This window comes from Garra rufa, chromosome 20 (assembly GCF_049309525.1).
Source record: "Garra rufa chromosome 20, GarRuf1.0, whole genome shotgun sequence".
Lineage (NCBI taxonomy): Eukaryota > Metazoa > Chordata > Actinopteri > Cypriniformes > Cyprinidae > Garra > Garra rufa.
Genome location: NC_133380.1, coordinates 16010227 through 16027231, shown reverse-complemented (window position 1 = coordinate 16027231; position 17005 = coordinate 16010227). Strand labels below are relative to the sequence as shown.

The 17005-nt window shown below is 32.6% G+C and overlaps 2 protein-coding genes across 2 annotated transcripts; both read left to right on the top strand.

The window, feature by feature from the left end:
* The first annotated feature begins 5117 nt into the window (after positions 1-5117).
* Positions 5118-8384, top strand: dynlrb1 (dynein, light chain, roadblock-type 1). Its single transcript, XM_073825748.1, has 3 exons — positions 5118-5277; positions 6051-6218; positions 8055-8384. Exons 1-3 carry the CDS (start codon positions 5133-5135, stop codon positions 8096-8098), a joined length of 357 nt encoding a protein of 118 aa, XP_073681849.1. The 5' UTR covers positions 5118-5132; the 3' UTR covers positions 8099-8384.
* A 341-nt stretch (positions 8385-8725) lies between these two features.
* On the top strand, positions 8726-16635 carry map1lc3a (microtubule-associated protein 1 light chain 3 alpha). The gene is made up of 4 exons (XM_073825747.1): positions 8726-8884; positions 10154-10209; positions 11959-12065; positions 15312-16635. The coding sequence occupies exons 1-4, from the start codon at positions 8845-8847 to the stop codon at positions 15472-15474; spliced, it is 366 nt and encodes a 121-aa protein (XP_073681848.1). The 5' UTR covers positions 8726-8844; the 3' UTR covers positions 15475-16635.
* The last annotated feature ends 370 nt before the right edge of the window (positions 16636-17005 follow it).

Sequence of the window (17005 nt, the reverse complement as noted above, 5' to 3'; positions counted from 1 at the left end):
TTTGTGTTTTACTGTAAACATAAATGTTGCGGTACAAGTTTGTATCAAAACTAGAAAGTACAACTGTGTATGTGTGGTTAAACTTCCTTTTCTGATGTCTGTATTAGCACAGTTATAGAACATGGCCTGCATGCTGAGGTTTTGTCAACCACTGAGCAAAACACTGTAGGACTGCTTTGGTAATTCATATGCATAATCAGTATAAAATGGTGTGAAATAACTGTAGAAAATATTGCTTTGTGTTTCGTGCTGTTACTCCATCACATGGTCTTTCTGTCATGTTTGCTTTAAATTCCTCCAAAATGAGAGGCACCGTGAACCCCTTCGTCATGCATGTAGCAGCACATATGGAACGAGTCAAAGTTTCCATGTGTAGACTGAGACTAGAGCTGACCGAGCGGCAGTCATTAAGTGGAAAACCTGAGGCGAAGTTTGGAAAGGAAGTAAATGAGCTCATAAATCCACAGTATGTCTGCTCATGTCTCCCACACTCATCAGGCTATACCTACACTATCTTTACATATTCAGGACAAAAGCAACTTCATTTTCATTTGCTCTCATCCTTAAATAAGTCAAATTAAAAATTAAACACTGAGTTATGCCTGTTTACTTACTAATATCAACTGAAGTTTTTTGTTTGTTTTGGTCAGGTGTGAAAAGGTGTCTAGACAAAGGTCTAGACAAAAACTGAACAACAGTGGAACTGCAGCAAACATTCAAAGTCTGCAATTGAATTTTCTGTTATCTGTTGTTAAAGCCAGTTCCATCTGCCATGTCACCTTTGGCAATGTAAAGTTTTACAGCAGCTAAAACTAAAACTTCCTAGAAAACTAAACTAAAACTAAAACTTTCTATATAAAAAGATAAAAAAGAGACCACCTCAAATGTTATTAATTAATTAATTTATTTATTTGCTAGAGTATAGTGGCAAACACCCTTAGCAAAAAGAACACTCAATGTATACATAAAAATTTAATTAATTGTAATTATTAAATAACTTTTTTTGAGGTAGCTATGAAAGAATATGAGAACTAAAAGCTCACTGTTGCAGTGACCTGTTTTTCTTCCAGTCCAGCAGATGGCAGTAATACATAACTGACCATTCACATACTACAAATGTTTAGTTCCATAGCTTGCAGAATATTTTTAAGCATTAAATTGAACAAGTTTCAGCAAGTATTAAAAATGTGTATTTGAAGTTTTAAAATAATCTTTTGTTAAAGCTTGTTCCTTCTGCCATGTCACATTAGGCAATGTAAAGCTTTACAGCAGTAAAAAAAATATATATATATTTTATTTATTTTATTTAGTTTATTTTAATTCAAAATACCAAACATATCTACAAAGGCATCGTAAAGGTGCAAAAAAACAAAAAAGTCAGTGTGCAATGACCTTTACACTGCAAGTTCACTGCGAGTTGATTTATTATTTATTAATATTCCTTTTTTCAGAGAGCTTTTTAGATGGATGCCAAGGCATTTTAGGTCGGGTAGAATCTGCGATCTCTGAGCCTGTTTGTTTGCTGCCTTCAGTGGCTTCAATACACTTGTGTTTTCCACCCACTGGCAACCCGAGGTGTCAAAATGCAATGGGTTAAACTGGCAGTGGGCAGAATCAAACGGACCAAAACCCAACAGACACAATATTTTGACAAACTAAAGTTAATAAGTGCAAAGGTTTCTTATGAGCACTATTAATTAAGATATTCGCTTGACAATTCACCTATTGACCGGAAATGAAAAGAAGAAACACCAATGTTGTTAAGATTCTTGCCCTGGAAATCCTGGTTGAGTTTGGCCAACCACAAACGTCTTTTGTTCCTCAGACAGTTTTTTTTAGTAATCTTCTCCTTGATTTGTTATACATTTTGTCAGTCTGTAATACTCCTAATGTTTTTCCTGGTCTGACTGTTTTCATCAGCAATAATGAACAAAATTTGTGAGTTCTGTTCAGTTCAGCGGCATTGTTTACATTCAGTGCCGCCAATATGGCCGATTGATGGCGTTGTGAAAACACTATAAAATTACATGTCTGCTTACAACTTACAGGAACGTGCTATCTCCTTAGTTTGAGAAAACCACCCAACACAATAAAACATACAGTTACTCTTCTGACTTACTATGACAGGTCACAAAGATCATTTACTTTAATCTTCATCTTGAAAGAAATCTCTAACTGAGAAAAAAAATATATCTGGATGCTTGAGGAATGTTCCTGATTAGAGTATGGGTTTGAACAATCCAGCTTTGAAGATGTTGCATATTCTCAATGTTTGTGTGTGTTAGTCTCTGTCTGTGCAGGACCTATCTTCAGGGAGATCAGTAACGAAACCCAGGAGGGAGTACTCATCTGGACATCTTCCGTCACTTTGATGCTTGATGCACTGCTTGGACGATTTTGCTTAATTTTTTATTCAAACAGTCTCACACTATCACTGGCTTACATTCCTGAGATGGGACAACACAGCTGCCACAAAACACAACTCAGCCTTCTACAAAAGATTGCAGTTTTTCCAGAGCTCCCACAACAGCTAGGAAAACCTCACTGCTTCAGCATACAGCCAGTGAGTCCTGTTCATGAAACTGTATGTCTCCCTGTATGATGGTTAGAGAGTCGGACTTGTAACCTGAAGGTTGCAGGTTCAAGTCTCAGGTCCGGCAGGGATTGCTGGTGGGGGAGTGAATAACCAGCACTCTCCCCACCCTCAATACCCTTGAGCAAGGCACCAGTGAGACCCTTAAGCACAGCACCGAACCCCCAACTGGGCGCCGCAGCATTGGCTGCCCACTGCTCCGTGTGCGACCCATACTTGGCCACACTACTGTTAGTCATACTTGGCCACACTACTGTGGTGAGTGGTGTAGGGCCAAGTATGGTGACCCATACTTGGAATTTGTGTTCAAGTATAGGTTGCCACCCGCCCTTTCCTTATATCTGACACACCCACTTCAGGTCTTGCAGTCTCCACTAATAAGCTGATGAGTTGAATCAGGTGTGATAAATGAAAATGAAGGAGACATACAAAATGTGCAGGGCTGGTGGTACTTCAGGACAGGTTTGAAAACCTTTTATATATGCATTGATAAGAACTTAATTTGAACAACTTTAAAAGTGATTTTTTTTGTTTTGTTTTTATATTTAGATTCCCCCCCCCCCCCTTTTTTTGAAAGCACCCAGATTGTCATTGTTTGTCTTATCTTAACAAATCATATCAGATGATAAAATAGAAAATTAAATCTCAATTTAAAAAAAATTTACCCTTATGACTGGTTTTGTGGTCCAGGGTCTCATATTCATACAACATCCTTTTCTGATGGAACATGATATATTGCTTAAAATAATTGTCTTTGTTTATTTTCAAAGTCAAGAAGAACATCTAAAAATCTGCAAAAAAATTACAGCAATAATCAACAAATTTGCTGTACCTGGAATCAGTATAAAGAAATATAGTATTTACAGAGCTGCTGGGTTTTGGAGCAATGTGTGCAAATATTTGCAATTGCCAAATACTTAAAATAATCGCAACAAAATACGTCAGGCATTCAGGAAGGTAATTTATTATTACGCTGACTTCAAAGGGTTAATCTGCTGACCTGTTTTATTATTATTATTATTATTATTATTATTATTATTATTGTTATTGTTATTGTTATTATTATTATTAGTTGTCCTCACATGTTTTCATAACTATGTTTAATTAATGGCAAATAATTAATTTGCAATTTAATTAATGGCAAATGGTATTGCCTGTGCAATTCTTTGCATTTTTAGGGAAATGTAACTAATTTATTATTTTGAAAACTTTCATATACTTAGAATGACAAAGATGTCGGAGCCAGTCATTTGTCTCCATGCCAAAAAGATGCCCATTTTTCAATCTGGTGATTTTATCTTTAATTTGCATTGTATTTGGTGTACTTTGTCTACCATAGACTTTGCTTGAGAAATGACTTGAGGAATGACTTGAGGAATGTCTGTCTTTCTAGGATGTGCAGGAGACAAAGGCTGACAGTGATATAGTCTTGGAATCAAACTGTACCTCTTTAATTTAAAGAATTTTTTAATCTATTAAATGTAACGTGTTTGAATCCTAATACAATGACAGATGCAATTAAATAAATAATCCATGTCTGGAGCAAGTCATTTTTTCATTGCATATTAATTATAATGTGAGAAATATAAAAATTGTTAGTAATTTTTCTGTGCCATGCAACAAAATTATTTGGCAAGATTTTGAAGAGCCATGTATGAATTTATTTTATTTGCCAATAATAGTGCAAGACATTAATTTAGCAAAAAGGTCCAATGCATTTTCATGTTAAACTCAAAATATATGGTATAATAAAAGCTCTAAAAAGGTGTGTGTGTGTGTGTGTGTGTGTGTGTGTGTGTACCTGGTATTCATCACGTTGTGGGGACCAAATGTCCCCACAAGGATAGTAATACCAGTAGATTTTGACCTTGTGGGGACATTTCTTAGGTCCCCATGAGGAAACAGGCTTATAAATCATGCACAATGAGTTTTTTTGATGAAGTAAAAGTGTGCACAATCTCCTGTGAGGGCTAGGTTTAGGTGTAGGGTAGGTGTAGGGCGATAGAAAGTACGGTTTGTACAGTATAAAAACCATTACGCCTATGGAATGTCCCCATAAAACATGTAAACCCAACATGTATGTGTGTGTGTGTGTGTGTGTGTGTGTGTGTGTGTGATTAAAAATAGTTTTTTTGGTTTCTATGAGAAGCTCACGGTTGCAGTGACTTGCTTTCTTCCAATCCAGCAGATGGCAGTAACTCATAACCGAATGTTCACATTCTATATAACGTTAGTTCTAGTTCCGTAGCTTGCAGCGTCAGTCTAAAACAGCGACTTACCTTCACAATGGCAAGTACAATTTAGCTCATAACCCTGATAATATGTGCTTATAATTGAAAGTACATGTTTGTTAGCTTGTTATTGTCTCGGTTAAGGTTTTTGTGGACGAACTTTGATTGCAGGGCGTTGTCATTAAAGAGATGGCACTTAGTAACCATCTGCTGCTCTAGTAAACACAGTAAACAAAAGCAAAAATATATGCTTTTTCCTTCGGACAGGTTTAGGGATATTACAGAGCGATTATTCCGGTGGATATTAGATGTCAAGCAATGATACACAGCTTTTTGCCCATGTTACTTTTGCCGTTTTAATCTCTTGTTTGTTGCAGGCTGAGGTGGAAGAGACGATCAAAAGGATTCAGAGTCAGAAAGGAGTACAAGGAATCATCATTGTTAATGCAGAAGGTATCTGGCGAATTACAAATGCTTGCAGATGTTTTAGTATGTTTGTAGACGATGTGGCAGTATGAAATTGATAAAACAGATCTGTATAATCTTGAATATCTTGTATAAGATCTAAGGTACAATTTTCTAGAAACTGCAGTTAATTCTCTTATTGTACTTTCAAAAAAATTTGGAATATTTGTCCTCCCCCCAAATGTGTCATCATTACTGAAATACAGTAATGTATAATTACATTTAAAACTGGTTATATTGACCTATTAAGATTTAAATCAATTACATTTTAACAAATATAAGGTGTAATTTATGAAATTGTATTTGTGTTGTATTTTGAATCCAATTTTTCTTTTTAAAAGGCAAAGAGTTAATCATACTAATTTCAAAGTTAAGGTTTCATTAGTTTGAATATACCCAATAAATTATTTTGTTTATTAAAGGAGTAGTTCACTTTCAGAACAAAAATTTACAGATAATGTACTCACCCCCTTGTCATCCAAGATGTTCATGTTCGACTGAAGAAAGACATGAACATCTTGGATGACAAGGGGGTGAGTACATTATCTGTAAATTTTTGTTCTGGGAGTGAACTACTCCTTTAAGCTTACTGATATTTTAGATTTTATTGTTGGTTTCAATAGATAATAGAAGGATCTTAGTAAACATCTGAAATTTGAATACTTGAATGCTTTTTAAATGTTTGTTTTGTTTGGTTATGGGACAGCAGTTTGGACCGATTCTGTAGAATGGCCCATTATTTCTATATGCTCTGTTAACAGGAATCCCCATCAAAAGCACTCTTGACAACTCAAGCACAGTTCAGTATGCTGGTAATGTCCATCAGCTGCTCATGAAAGCTCGGGGAATGGTGAGGGACATCGACCCTCAAAATGATCTCACTTTTCTTAGAGTTCGATCAAAGAAGAATGAGATCATGATTGCTCCAGGTATAGAGATGTTCACTTAATGTATATTATATTGTTATGCTAATTTCTGTTAGGTTATTGCAATGGTTCTCAAAGTTCCAAGCCAGAGGGTGACTAAGAATGTGTAACGGGGTGTCTATTTTGGTGCAAAGGGTGGGGTAATCAACACTACAAAAAACGATTGTCAAACATCCGCTTCAGTGGCATAGTTGGTAAAATGCGTACCGTAGTATTGTTGATGTAATTGACCCGAGTTCAAATCCACCTTTTTCCTAATTTTTTTTTTTTTCTTTCTCAATTTCAAATCTCGTATCATGCCGGAAAGTTATTTTTCAATAACAATGAAGGAAATAATCAAAAACTTGAAAATAAAGTATCGGGTAGGGTTAAGCTAAGTGTAGGGAGGGCTTTATTGTCCCAATAAGGTGGCATCCATTTAATAAGGGATAATGTACATCCATCTGGTTATTGCAAAAAAAAAAAAAAGCCTGACAGGCTTATGCATATAACTGAAGGGCTTTATGTTGCGATTAACAACTGACTGGATGTACATTATCCTGCTTTTAACATGGCTGCTTGCCACAAAAGTAAATAATTAAACCTAAAATATTTGATCTGAGCTGAAATATTTGAACACAAAACTTCCAGGAAGAAAGCAGTTTCTAGCAAGCGGCAAGTTCAAACTAAACCGACATTTAAGGGTTACGGTGCAGTCATACCACTTAAATAATTAAGGTGATTAAAAGATATTGATTCAAGACAATGTTTTAAAATCTTAACAGTTTGTTAGTAATCCATTACAGTGTACAAAACCGTCGTTGCAAAATGGCAGCAGCTGCGTTTGTAGGAAACGAGAGAGCATGTCCGTGATACCCAGATTATATAATTACGTAATTCCTTTTAGTGTAAATTGCATATTGCTAAGAAAATACTGCTATTTGCACTTGGTGTAAATAGAATCTATTGCTTTTTGCACTTTGTATAAATGGCAGTCGTGGCCCAGTGGTTAGAGAGTCAGACTTGTAACCCAAAGGTTGCAGGTTCCAGTCTTTGTTCCTGCAGGGATTGTCGGTGGGGGAAGTGAATGATCAGTGCTCCTTTCCACCTTCAATGCTATCCCTGCATCCCAATGTTCATACTATTCATCCTAAATGGTATGTGAGATTACAATAAGTGTGTCCCAAAGCATAGTATGCTGAAAAGAGTATGCCAAAAGTGCCCGGATGTTTTTATAAACACTCGTTTTGTCATTAACTTTTAAATGCAGATATTTTCTGATATGCAGAAAATATGAGCAGAGTTTTTGGCATGAAAGACCCGCGAATGGCAGATCAAATTCTGGCAAATTAAAATTCTGCAAAAAAACAACAACAGTGGGGGAACTTTAAGTCACAAGGGTTGAGAGCAACTGGGTTAGTGTGCCTATGAAGCTAATCTACAGGTCTTTGATTGGTGTTTTACTTGTTTTGTCTTAAAATTGAATGATTACATCATCTGTTTTCCCCCCTTGTTGTAATTATTGAATTTTTCTTAATCAAATATCTGCCAGCAGACCATTTAAATGTCAGATGTGATGTTAAGAACTGACTGTCTGTTTCGCAAGTGAATCTCATCCATTTGTTTAGAAATTGTGGTGAATATCTGGTTTGCGTACACTATATATAAACATTGTGTGTATGCACTGTAAATTTCTTTTCAGAATACAAAAACCTAAGCAGATAGGAGTTGTATTGTATATGCTATATAAATGTGTTTTTGCTGGCTGTTTACCCAAAGCCAAATATGTCTAGTATTTGTGTGCCGTAGAGTGATTATGATCATAATTTAGTAATGTTCTTTATTCTGTTCTCTCCACAGACAAGGACTATTTCCTGATTGTCATTCAAAATCCTACAGAGTAGTCTGGAGTTCTTTGTTGTTGTTGCAATAGTATTTTTTTTTTCTTTAATTGCCAAAAGTGTTTCATTTTTATGTTGCAGGACAGTGAAGTTTTCATAGCTTCCATCTTATTACAAATACTCAGTTTGTACTGCTCTCGCTAATCATTCCAATAATTTGCTCTTTGTTTCCTAACTTATTGTTCTTTAATTTTCTTTTTTTGAAAGTTCTGTCTATTCATCATCTGTAAGGATCACCATGACACTATGACATACTGTATGTATGCTAATAAAGGACAATTATACAACAGTGCATTTCTTTTTTGTCTGTATATGTTTATATGGAATGTAAAGCTCAAACCAAAGTCTTACATAAAGGGTTCCATAACGTAGAAGTAAGACAAAACAGCTAGATTCATGGATGCAAATGATGTATAATGATCGAAATGCCTAATTAAGCTATTATAAGTTACCTAAAACAATTAAACCAATTATAAATGGTTGCTAAAATGTAATATCGTTGATTTAAAAGATTAAAATAAATAGTTTGCAAATGTGTTGTTGCTTTTATGTATGTAGGCCTGTTTAAACCGGCTGCTCTGTCCCTTTAAATCTGGCTATGACGTCATGAACTTTAGTACATTGTCTCGGGCTGTTTTGCTTACAGTGAGTCAGTCAGGAGCTCGAAAAGAAGCGAAGTCGACCGAGAATTCAGCACATAATAACATATAACGTCTTTTAGTTCCTTTTTACCACATTCAAGTCCAGAAATGCCATCCGACAGACCCTTCAAACAGAGACGGAGCTTTGGTAAGACGAGTTTTATTTGTGCTGTGTCAGCACAAGTGTGTTTGTTTATCAGGTTTGTTTTTGTCCCTAGCCTGCTAGCAGCTGGGTGACACACTGTTTACAGTTGTCAATAAGGCTTGACATGATTAAGAAAAGACTTCAGAGATATTTAAAGATATGTTTAAGTTTAAAAAGACGTTTTTAACCAAACCGACAGAGGTCAGTTGATAACGTTATCCAGTGAGCTAGCCTTGGCCCATAGGCCTCCTGTTTGAATAACAACAGTTGCTTTGTTAGAGATGATAAATATACATATTTTATACTGATGTATTATTAACCACATTTGAGCTGCGAGGTATTGAAAAGATTAACATCTATGATAGATTATCTGTGATGCTAATTTATTTTTTACTGATACTAGTATTGTGGTCTGTCTATTGATAGATTGAAATAAAGAAAGCAATCCTTTTATGTCTATAAATTGTGATTAATAAAATAATTAAAATTGATGGACATTACATGTTAATGAAATGATGCTGTAATTTGAGCTCTTTCCCATAGTCCAGACTAAGGACAGGGTGTGGGGACTGGGGAGGGAGGAGCATGAAACCCTTGCATAATCTTCCTAAACATAACAAAACAACAACATATCTGCTGTTTTAAACCATCTGTAAATGTTCAGGTCAATATGTTCTGCATATCTATCCAGCCTTCGGGATTATGTAATTGACATAAATGACCCCGGACATCGGCTCTGTTAAGATGACACAGAGTCGGAGCTCTTACTCTGTCCCAATAAGCAAACTGGCTTGACATTGTGTTTTAGCATTTGCATCCAATCATATTCCTCCTAGAACAAAAAAAAACAAAAAACAGCTTGCCTCTTCTCAGATAAAATTAGGTTACTCCAGATGAAATAAGAGTACTAATCCCTTGTGAAATAAATTGTGTGGCTGTTTTAATAGCAATATTATCAATCCCACAGACGCTAGATGTTAAATTTTTTGGGAAGAATGATTTTCATATTTATACTGTATATCTTATGTATCAAAACAACAAGGTAACAACACATTAGCAATAATGAATCTGCTTGAGGAATGTTTATTGCCTGTTTCTGCAAAACAGGTTTTACATAAGTGTTACTAATGCATTGACTAAGTAGTGTTTTGAGGAATGAGTAACGACCACAGTCATGTCAATCACGTGTGCTTACAGTTACATCCTAGTATAGTGTTATAGTAGTCTATGGTCATTTACAAGTACTAAATCTTTGTTTTTCTTGTTTTTCAGCTGATCGTTGCAAGGAAGTGCAGCAGATACGAGAGCAGCATCCTAATAAAATTCCGGTGAGAAACCTCTTATGGATGTGCCATGAATGAATTAAGAGTGAACAAGAGCCTTATTGCTTTTAAGATGCTTGAGAACTTGAGATTTCTTTTAAGATGCAATAAGTCTAAGAAGGGGCATTAAGATCAATATACTTCAATCGATCAATTTATTTATTTTTATTTACCCTCTTTGAAGAACCAGGGTTCCCATGGTATTGGGAAAACAGGATATGTGGCCTTTATTAATATAATCAGTTATATATTTTTTTATATTTCCCTTTTTAATTTTAGTAATTTTTAGTTTTGCAATTTTGTTGTGTTTTTGTCATGTTTGTTTGTCATGTTTTTTTGTGTTATACATTTGTTACAGTATTTATTCATCTTTGGTAACATTAGTTAACAAAAAAATACAGCTGTTCATTGTTAGTCCACGTTAGCTGAGGTCCATAACATTAATAGATACAACTTTTGATTTTAATAATGTATTAGTAAATGTTGTAATCAACATTAACTACAATTATTTAATGCTAAGCATTTTTCATTGATAGTTTAGTAGTTTTTTTTTTTTTTTACCCTTTTCTATATCAGTTTTAATTGGAGTTTTTTACTATATCGGGTTAACCTAAATTAAAATGAGAAATGTTGCATTAGCAACTAGCTCAAATAAATGTATATTATTTTATTTTAATAATTATTTCTTTTTCTTTCTTTTTTTTCTTTTTCTTTTTTTACTTTTTAATAACCCTGGAGGAAGCCTAACTTTAAAAGTGTGATTTTCTAGACCAGGAAAAGAAATGTAAATTATTATTTTTTTACGTGAATATACATTTTTCTAGTTATGCTCAGCTCTAAAGTATTATACATCAGTAGAAATTAAGAATAAAACAAAAATACATATACCTCATTCAGTAAATTTGAAACAACAGCAAAAGTCATGGCTTTTGTTTGATTAAATATTGTTATGGACAACTGGGTTCCATGGATTGAAAAAGTTTGAGAAGCACTGAATTTATTTGATCCAAAGTACAGCAAAAATTATTCTAATATTCTGATTTGCTGCTCAAAAACATTATTATTATGTTGAAAACAGCTGAGTAGAATTTTTTTCAGCTTTCTTTGATGAACAGAAAGTTCAGAAGAACAGCATTTATCTGAAATTAAAAGCATTTGTATCATTATAAATCTCTATATCATCACTTTTGATCTATTTAAAGCATCCTTGCTAAATAAAAGTACTGTATTCATTTCTATAATTTCTTTCCCCCCCCCAAAAAAAATAAATAAATACTGACAAGCTTTTGAATGGTATAGTGTATAATGTTACAAATGCTTTTTTATTTCGGATAAATACTGATCTTTGGATATTTTTACTCATCAAAGAATCCTGAAAAATTTACTCAACTGTTTTAAATATAATAATATTAATAATAATAATAATAAAAATATTTCTTGAACAGCAAATCAGCATATACGAATGATTTCTGAAAGATCATGTGACACAAAAGACTGGAGTATTGATAAATGTAAGAAATAAATTACATTTTAAAATGTATTCAAATAGAAAGCAGGGATTTTTAAACAGTAAAAATGTTTCACAATATTACTGCTTTTGCTATATTTTGGATCAAATAAATGCAGGCTTGGTGAGCAGAAGAGACTTCTTTACAAAGCATTAAAAGTCTTACTGTACCAGTTTCATTGGTAGTGTATTTCAAGACAATGTCAAAAAACTATATCAGTTTGTCTTATTAATCATTTTTCTTCCAGGTGATCATTGAGAGGTATAAGGGAGAAAAGCAACTTCCCGTCTTGGACAAGACCAAGTTCCTCGTCCCAGACCATGTTAACATGAGTGAGCTGGTAAAGATAATAAGGTAAACATAAGATCTCTAAATCCAAGTTTGGACCTGTAACATTTCTTTTCTTTTTTATTTACTTGTTCAATTCTTACACCAGCTTGTGTACATTCCTATGTGACTTTCCTATCATTGAGATACACAGAAAGCTTTTTTTGTCCATGAACTAGTCACTTGCACTGAGTCGCGTGTTTCACCCTCATCCGGTTTGTTTACTCGCCTGGTGGGGGTTTGAAGCAGGGTGGGGGAGGAGAAAGCAGTGGTGTGCCAATTTTGAGTGTCTGCTGACCCCATCATCCACAGGGGACTTTTACAAACACTTTTAAAAAAGTTCAAACTTGAAAACTGTTTTCATAACATCCACATTTTCTGTATTGTATTATTTTCTTATATCCGTTGTGATATTCTTATATTTTTAAAACAAGACTTTCCACTTAAGGAAAGCTTGTAGATCAGTGTTGCCTTCCAGGTATTTTAACACAGACAAGTCAGATGATCAGACTAAACATTTTGTTGGACCCATGCTGCCCATCATACTTCATAATCCTTGGCGACGAGTCGCTACTGCTTTATTATTTATAGTGCAGACTTGAAATAATGACCATGAGTGATTATGAGAATTTAATTTCTGCTGCATTAGCATTACATTTTCCATGGGTATTAACAAATTAAATAAAAATGTGGATATGAATTATAAAAATGTTTGAGGTTGAATACCAACTAAACACAATCGACATTTTGTGGCATAATTACGTAATTTTCTTAAAAACAAACAAGCGAAAAAATTGTTATGGTGAGACATTTAAAGTTAATGAGGCCAGAAGTTATAAAGTTTATTATTTTTAAACAGTTTTAAATCAGTAGTGCCGTTGTTTAGGGGGTTTATGGGAGAAAAAAGATAGATATACACTGCCATTCAAAAGTTTGGGGTAAGATTTTGAATGTTTTTTTTTTAAATAAGTTTCTTATGCTTATCAAAATTGTTTACAAATACAGAAAAAAGGAATATTATGTAATTTAAAATAACAGTTTTCTATTTAAATATACTTTAAAATATAATTTATTTCTGTGATGCAAAGCTACATTTTCATCATTACTTCAGTCTTTCAGTGTCACACGATCCTTCAGAAATCATTCTAATATGCTGATTCATAATCAATGTTGGAAACAGTTGGAAGCAGTGCTGCTTAATATTTTTTTGGAACCTGTTACTCTTTTTTTTTTTTAAGGATTCTTTAAAGAATAACAAGTGAAAAAGAACAGCATTTATTCAAAATAGAAATCTTTTCTAACAATATAAGTATTTACTATTGCTTTTTATCAATTTAAAATTATGAATTTCTTTCAAAGAAAGAAAGAAAAAAAGAGTCTGATCCCAAACTTTGAATGATAGTGTATATTGTTACAAAATATTTCTATTTTAAATAAATGCTGTTCTTTTTTAAAAGTTTTATTAATCAGAGAATCCTGAAAAAAAAATATCACAGGTTACAAAAAATATTAAGCAGCACAACTGTTTCCAACATTGATAATAAATCAGCATATTAGAATGTTATAGTTTTTTTCACACAAAAATCATTGCATCTTGTGACTATATTTTTTTTTAAACATTGAGTATTTTAACATTTCAATTTTTAAGTATTTTTACTGTAAACCAGATTTTTGCTTTTATTTTTTTTATAAAGAAAAGGAAAAATTGTGGTTATGGTGGAGCATTCTCAATCTAAGGTAATGTTAGATTTCTAGATAATTATAGTTATATTATATTTATATAAAGATAGTTATATTTCTTAAGACTTAAAATCATAAATTTGAAGTTTATTATTTTTTTAACTTGTGTGTAAAAAGCGCTTTAAAGTTTTTAAAATAATTTACACAGTTGTTTTAGGGTTTTCATTTCAATATGCTAAATTAGATTTTACACACATTTCAATAAATTAGTTTTTTTCAGACAAAAAACATTGCATCTTGTGACTATATTTTTTAAAACAATGAGTATTTTAACATTTCTATCGATTTTAAGTATTTCACTGTAAACCAGATTTTTGCTTTTTTTTTATAAAGAAAAGGCAAAATTGTGGTTATGATGGAGCATTTTCATTTGAGTTAATTATAGTTATTACATTTATTTAAAGATAGTTATATTTCTTAAGACTTAAAATCATAAATGTTAAGTTTATTTTTAAAACTTGTGTAAAAAGTGCTTTAAAGCTTTTTAAATAATTTATACAGTTGTTTTAGGGTTTTCATAGCAACAAAATTGCTAATTATATATCATTTTACACAAATTGTAACAAATTATAGTTTTTATCACATAAAAAACATTGCATCTTGTGACTATATTTTTTAAAACAATGAGTATTTTAACATTTCTATCGATTTTAAGTATTTCACTGTAAACCAGATTTTTGCTTTTTTTTTATAAAGAAAAGGCAAAATTGTGGTTATGATGGAGCATTTTCATTTGAGTTAATTATAGTTATTACATTTATTTAAAGATAGTTATATTTCTTAAGACTTAAAATCATAAATGTTAAGTTTATTTTTAAAACTTGTGTAAAAAGTGCTTTAAAGCTTTTTAAATAATTTATACAGTTGTTTTAGGGTTTTCATAGCAACAAAATTGCTAATTATATATCATTTTACACAAATTGTAACAAATTATAGTTTTTATCACATAAAAAACATTGCATCTTGTGACTATATTTTTTAAAACATTAAGTATTTTAACATTTCTATCGATTTTAAGTATTTTAATGTAAACCAGATTTTTTTTTTTTTATAAAGAAAAGGCAAAATTGTGGTTATGGTGGAGCATTTTCATTTGAGTTAATTATAGTTATATTACATTTATATAAAGATAGTTATATTTCTTAAGACTTAAAATCATAAATGTGAAGTTTATTATTTTTAAAACTTGTGTAAAAAGTGCTTTAAAGCGTTTTAAATAATTTATACAATTGTTTTAGGGTTTTCATATCAATGAAATTGCTAAATTAGATATAATTTTACACAATTTTTTATAAATTACACACAAAAACATTGCATCTTGTGACTATATTATTAAAACATTGAGTATTTTAACATTTCTATCGATTGTAAGTGTCTCACTGTAAGTGGAAGTGGAAGATAATTTTTGTGGTAATGAATATTATTCCGCAAATGCTGATGATTGAGTTAAACCCTGAATATCCCTTTAAACTTGACTCGAACGTGCATGTTTTTATCATTATAATCAGTTATCTAAATGTCTCTCGTTTCCAGGCGTAGACTGCAGCTCAACCCCACCCAGGCCTTTTTCCTTCTTGTCAATCAGCACAGCATGGTCAGCGTGTCCACCCCTATTTCTGAGATCTACGAACAAGAGCGAGATGAAGATGGCTTCCTCTACATGGTTTACGCCTCCCAGGAGACCTTTGGTTGCTAAGCAGGCCACTCGACCTTTATGGGAGGGACAGCAGAGGGAGGGAGAGACACCAACAGGAAGCAGGCTCACCCAAATGTTACTGTTTCTCTCTCTCCATCATCCCTGCTCCTCCCTTACCGGTATGAAACAAAATAAATCCGTTGATTCTTCTCCATGTCACACTACAGTGCAATCCACAGCACAACTGTAAACACTCAAACCCTTTGCCCCATTTGAAACTTAGTTGTTGTTTTTTTTTATTACACTGTTAATACTTTGTATTTGGCCCTAGTTGTTTTTCCCTTGCATTTTATTACTTTTAGACAATTATGTCAAATAAGTAACACATGTTGGTGTAAATAGACAAGAGTGTGTTTTTTCTTTGTTTTAGGATTAATTTTAGATTTAATTAGTTTTTTTCAGTCGGTTTGCTTGTAGTAATTTCCTATTGCCAGACCTTAGGTGCTGGTGTAAGATTATAAAATCTTACTTCAGAATTAAGTGCTTATTAATCAAAATCAAACTCCTGTCAGACCTATTCGGTGGTTCTCAAAACAAAACTGTTTCACTGGAAAGGTGCAATTATAAAATTAATTGACCTATCTTGGGTTTCTGAAGCCTTTATGAGCCTGTGTTTAATTCTGGGCTCCTATGTAAAAATAACTCATCATTCACTCATTGTAGAATAAAGATACTGTAGTCAAAAGCCACATTGATCTGTACTGTACACATGTGAGCCAAAAGAACATCTGAGATCTTTTGGCAAACAGTATTCTGCAGTCAGCCTCACGTAATCGTCAGTAGATGCGAATAAATTGCTTTTTTTGCACAATTAAAACAGAGGACAAAACTATTAGAAGTTAAACAATTATAGCACATAATTATATTCTTCTTTATACTTGTTTTTTTTCTTCTGTGTCACCATACGAGCTGTATGCCTTCTGTTAAATCTCAGATGAAGGGATCGTGATGCACTACGCATGTTTTTTTCTCAACCTTTTTTTTTATTATTGATTTATGCTATAGATTTAATTATTTCAGCTTTATTTAAAGCAAAAAAAAAAAAACTGAAAGACTTTTTAGATGTTTTGAAACCAAAAGAAAAAACAACTGAAATATGTATGTCTATGTATGTTTGAAATGTTTGAAAAACGTGTGTGTATAAATCATTGTACGAAATGATTATGAGTCATGTTTTTAATTATATATAATAGTCTAGTACCAGTCAAAAGTTTTTGAACAGTAAGATTTTTTTTTTTTTTTTTTTAATGTCTTCTGTTTACCAAGTCTGCATTTATTTGATCCAAAGTACAGGAAAAACTGTACAATTTAAAATAATTGTTTTCTATTTGAATATATTTTCAAATGTAATTTATTTCTGTTGTCAAATCTGAATTTTTAGCATTATTACTCCAGTCTTTAGTGTCACATGATCCTTCAGAAATCATTCTAATATTCTGATTTGCTGCTCAAAAAATATTATTAATATTTTGTTGAAGACAGCTGAGTAGAATTTTTTCAGGTTTCTTTGATGAATAGAAAGTTCAAAACA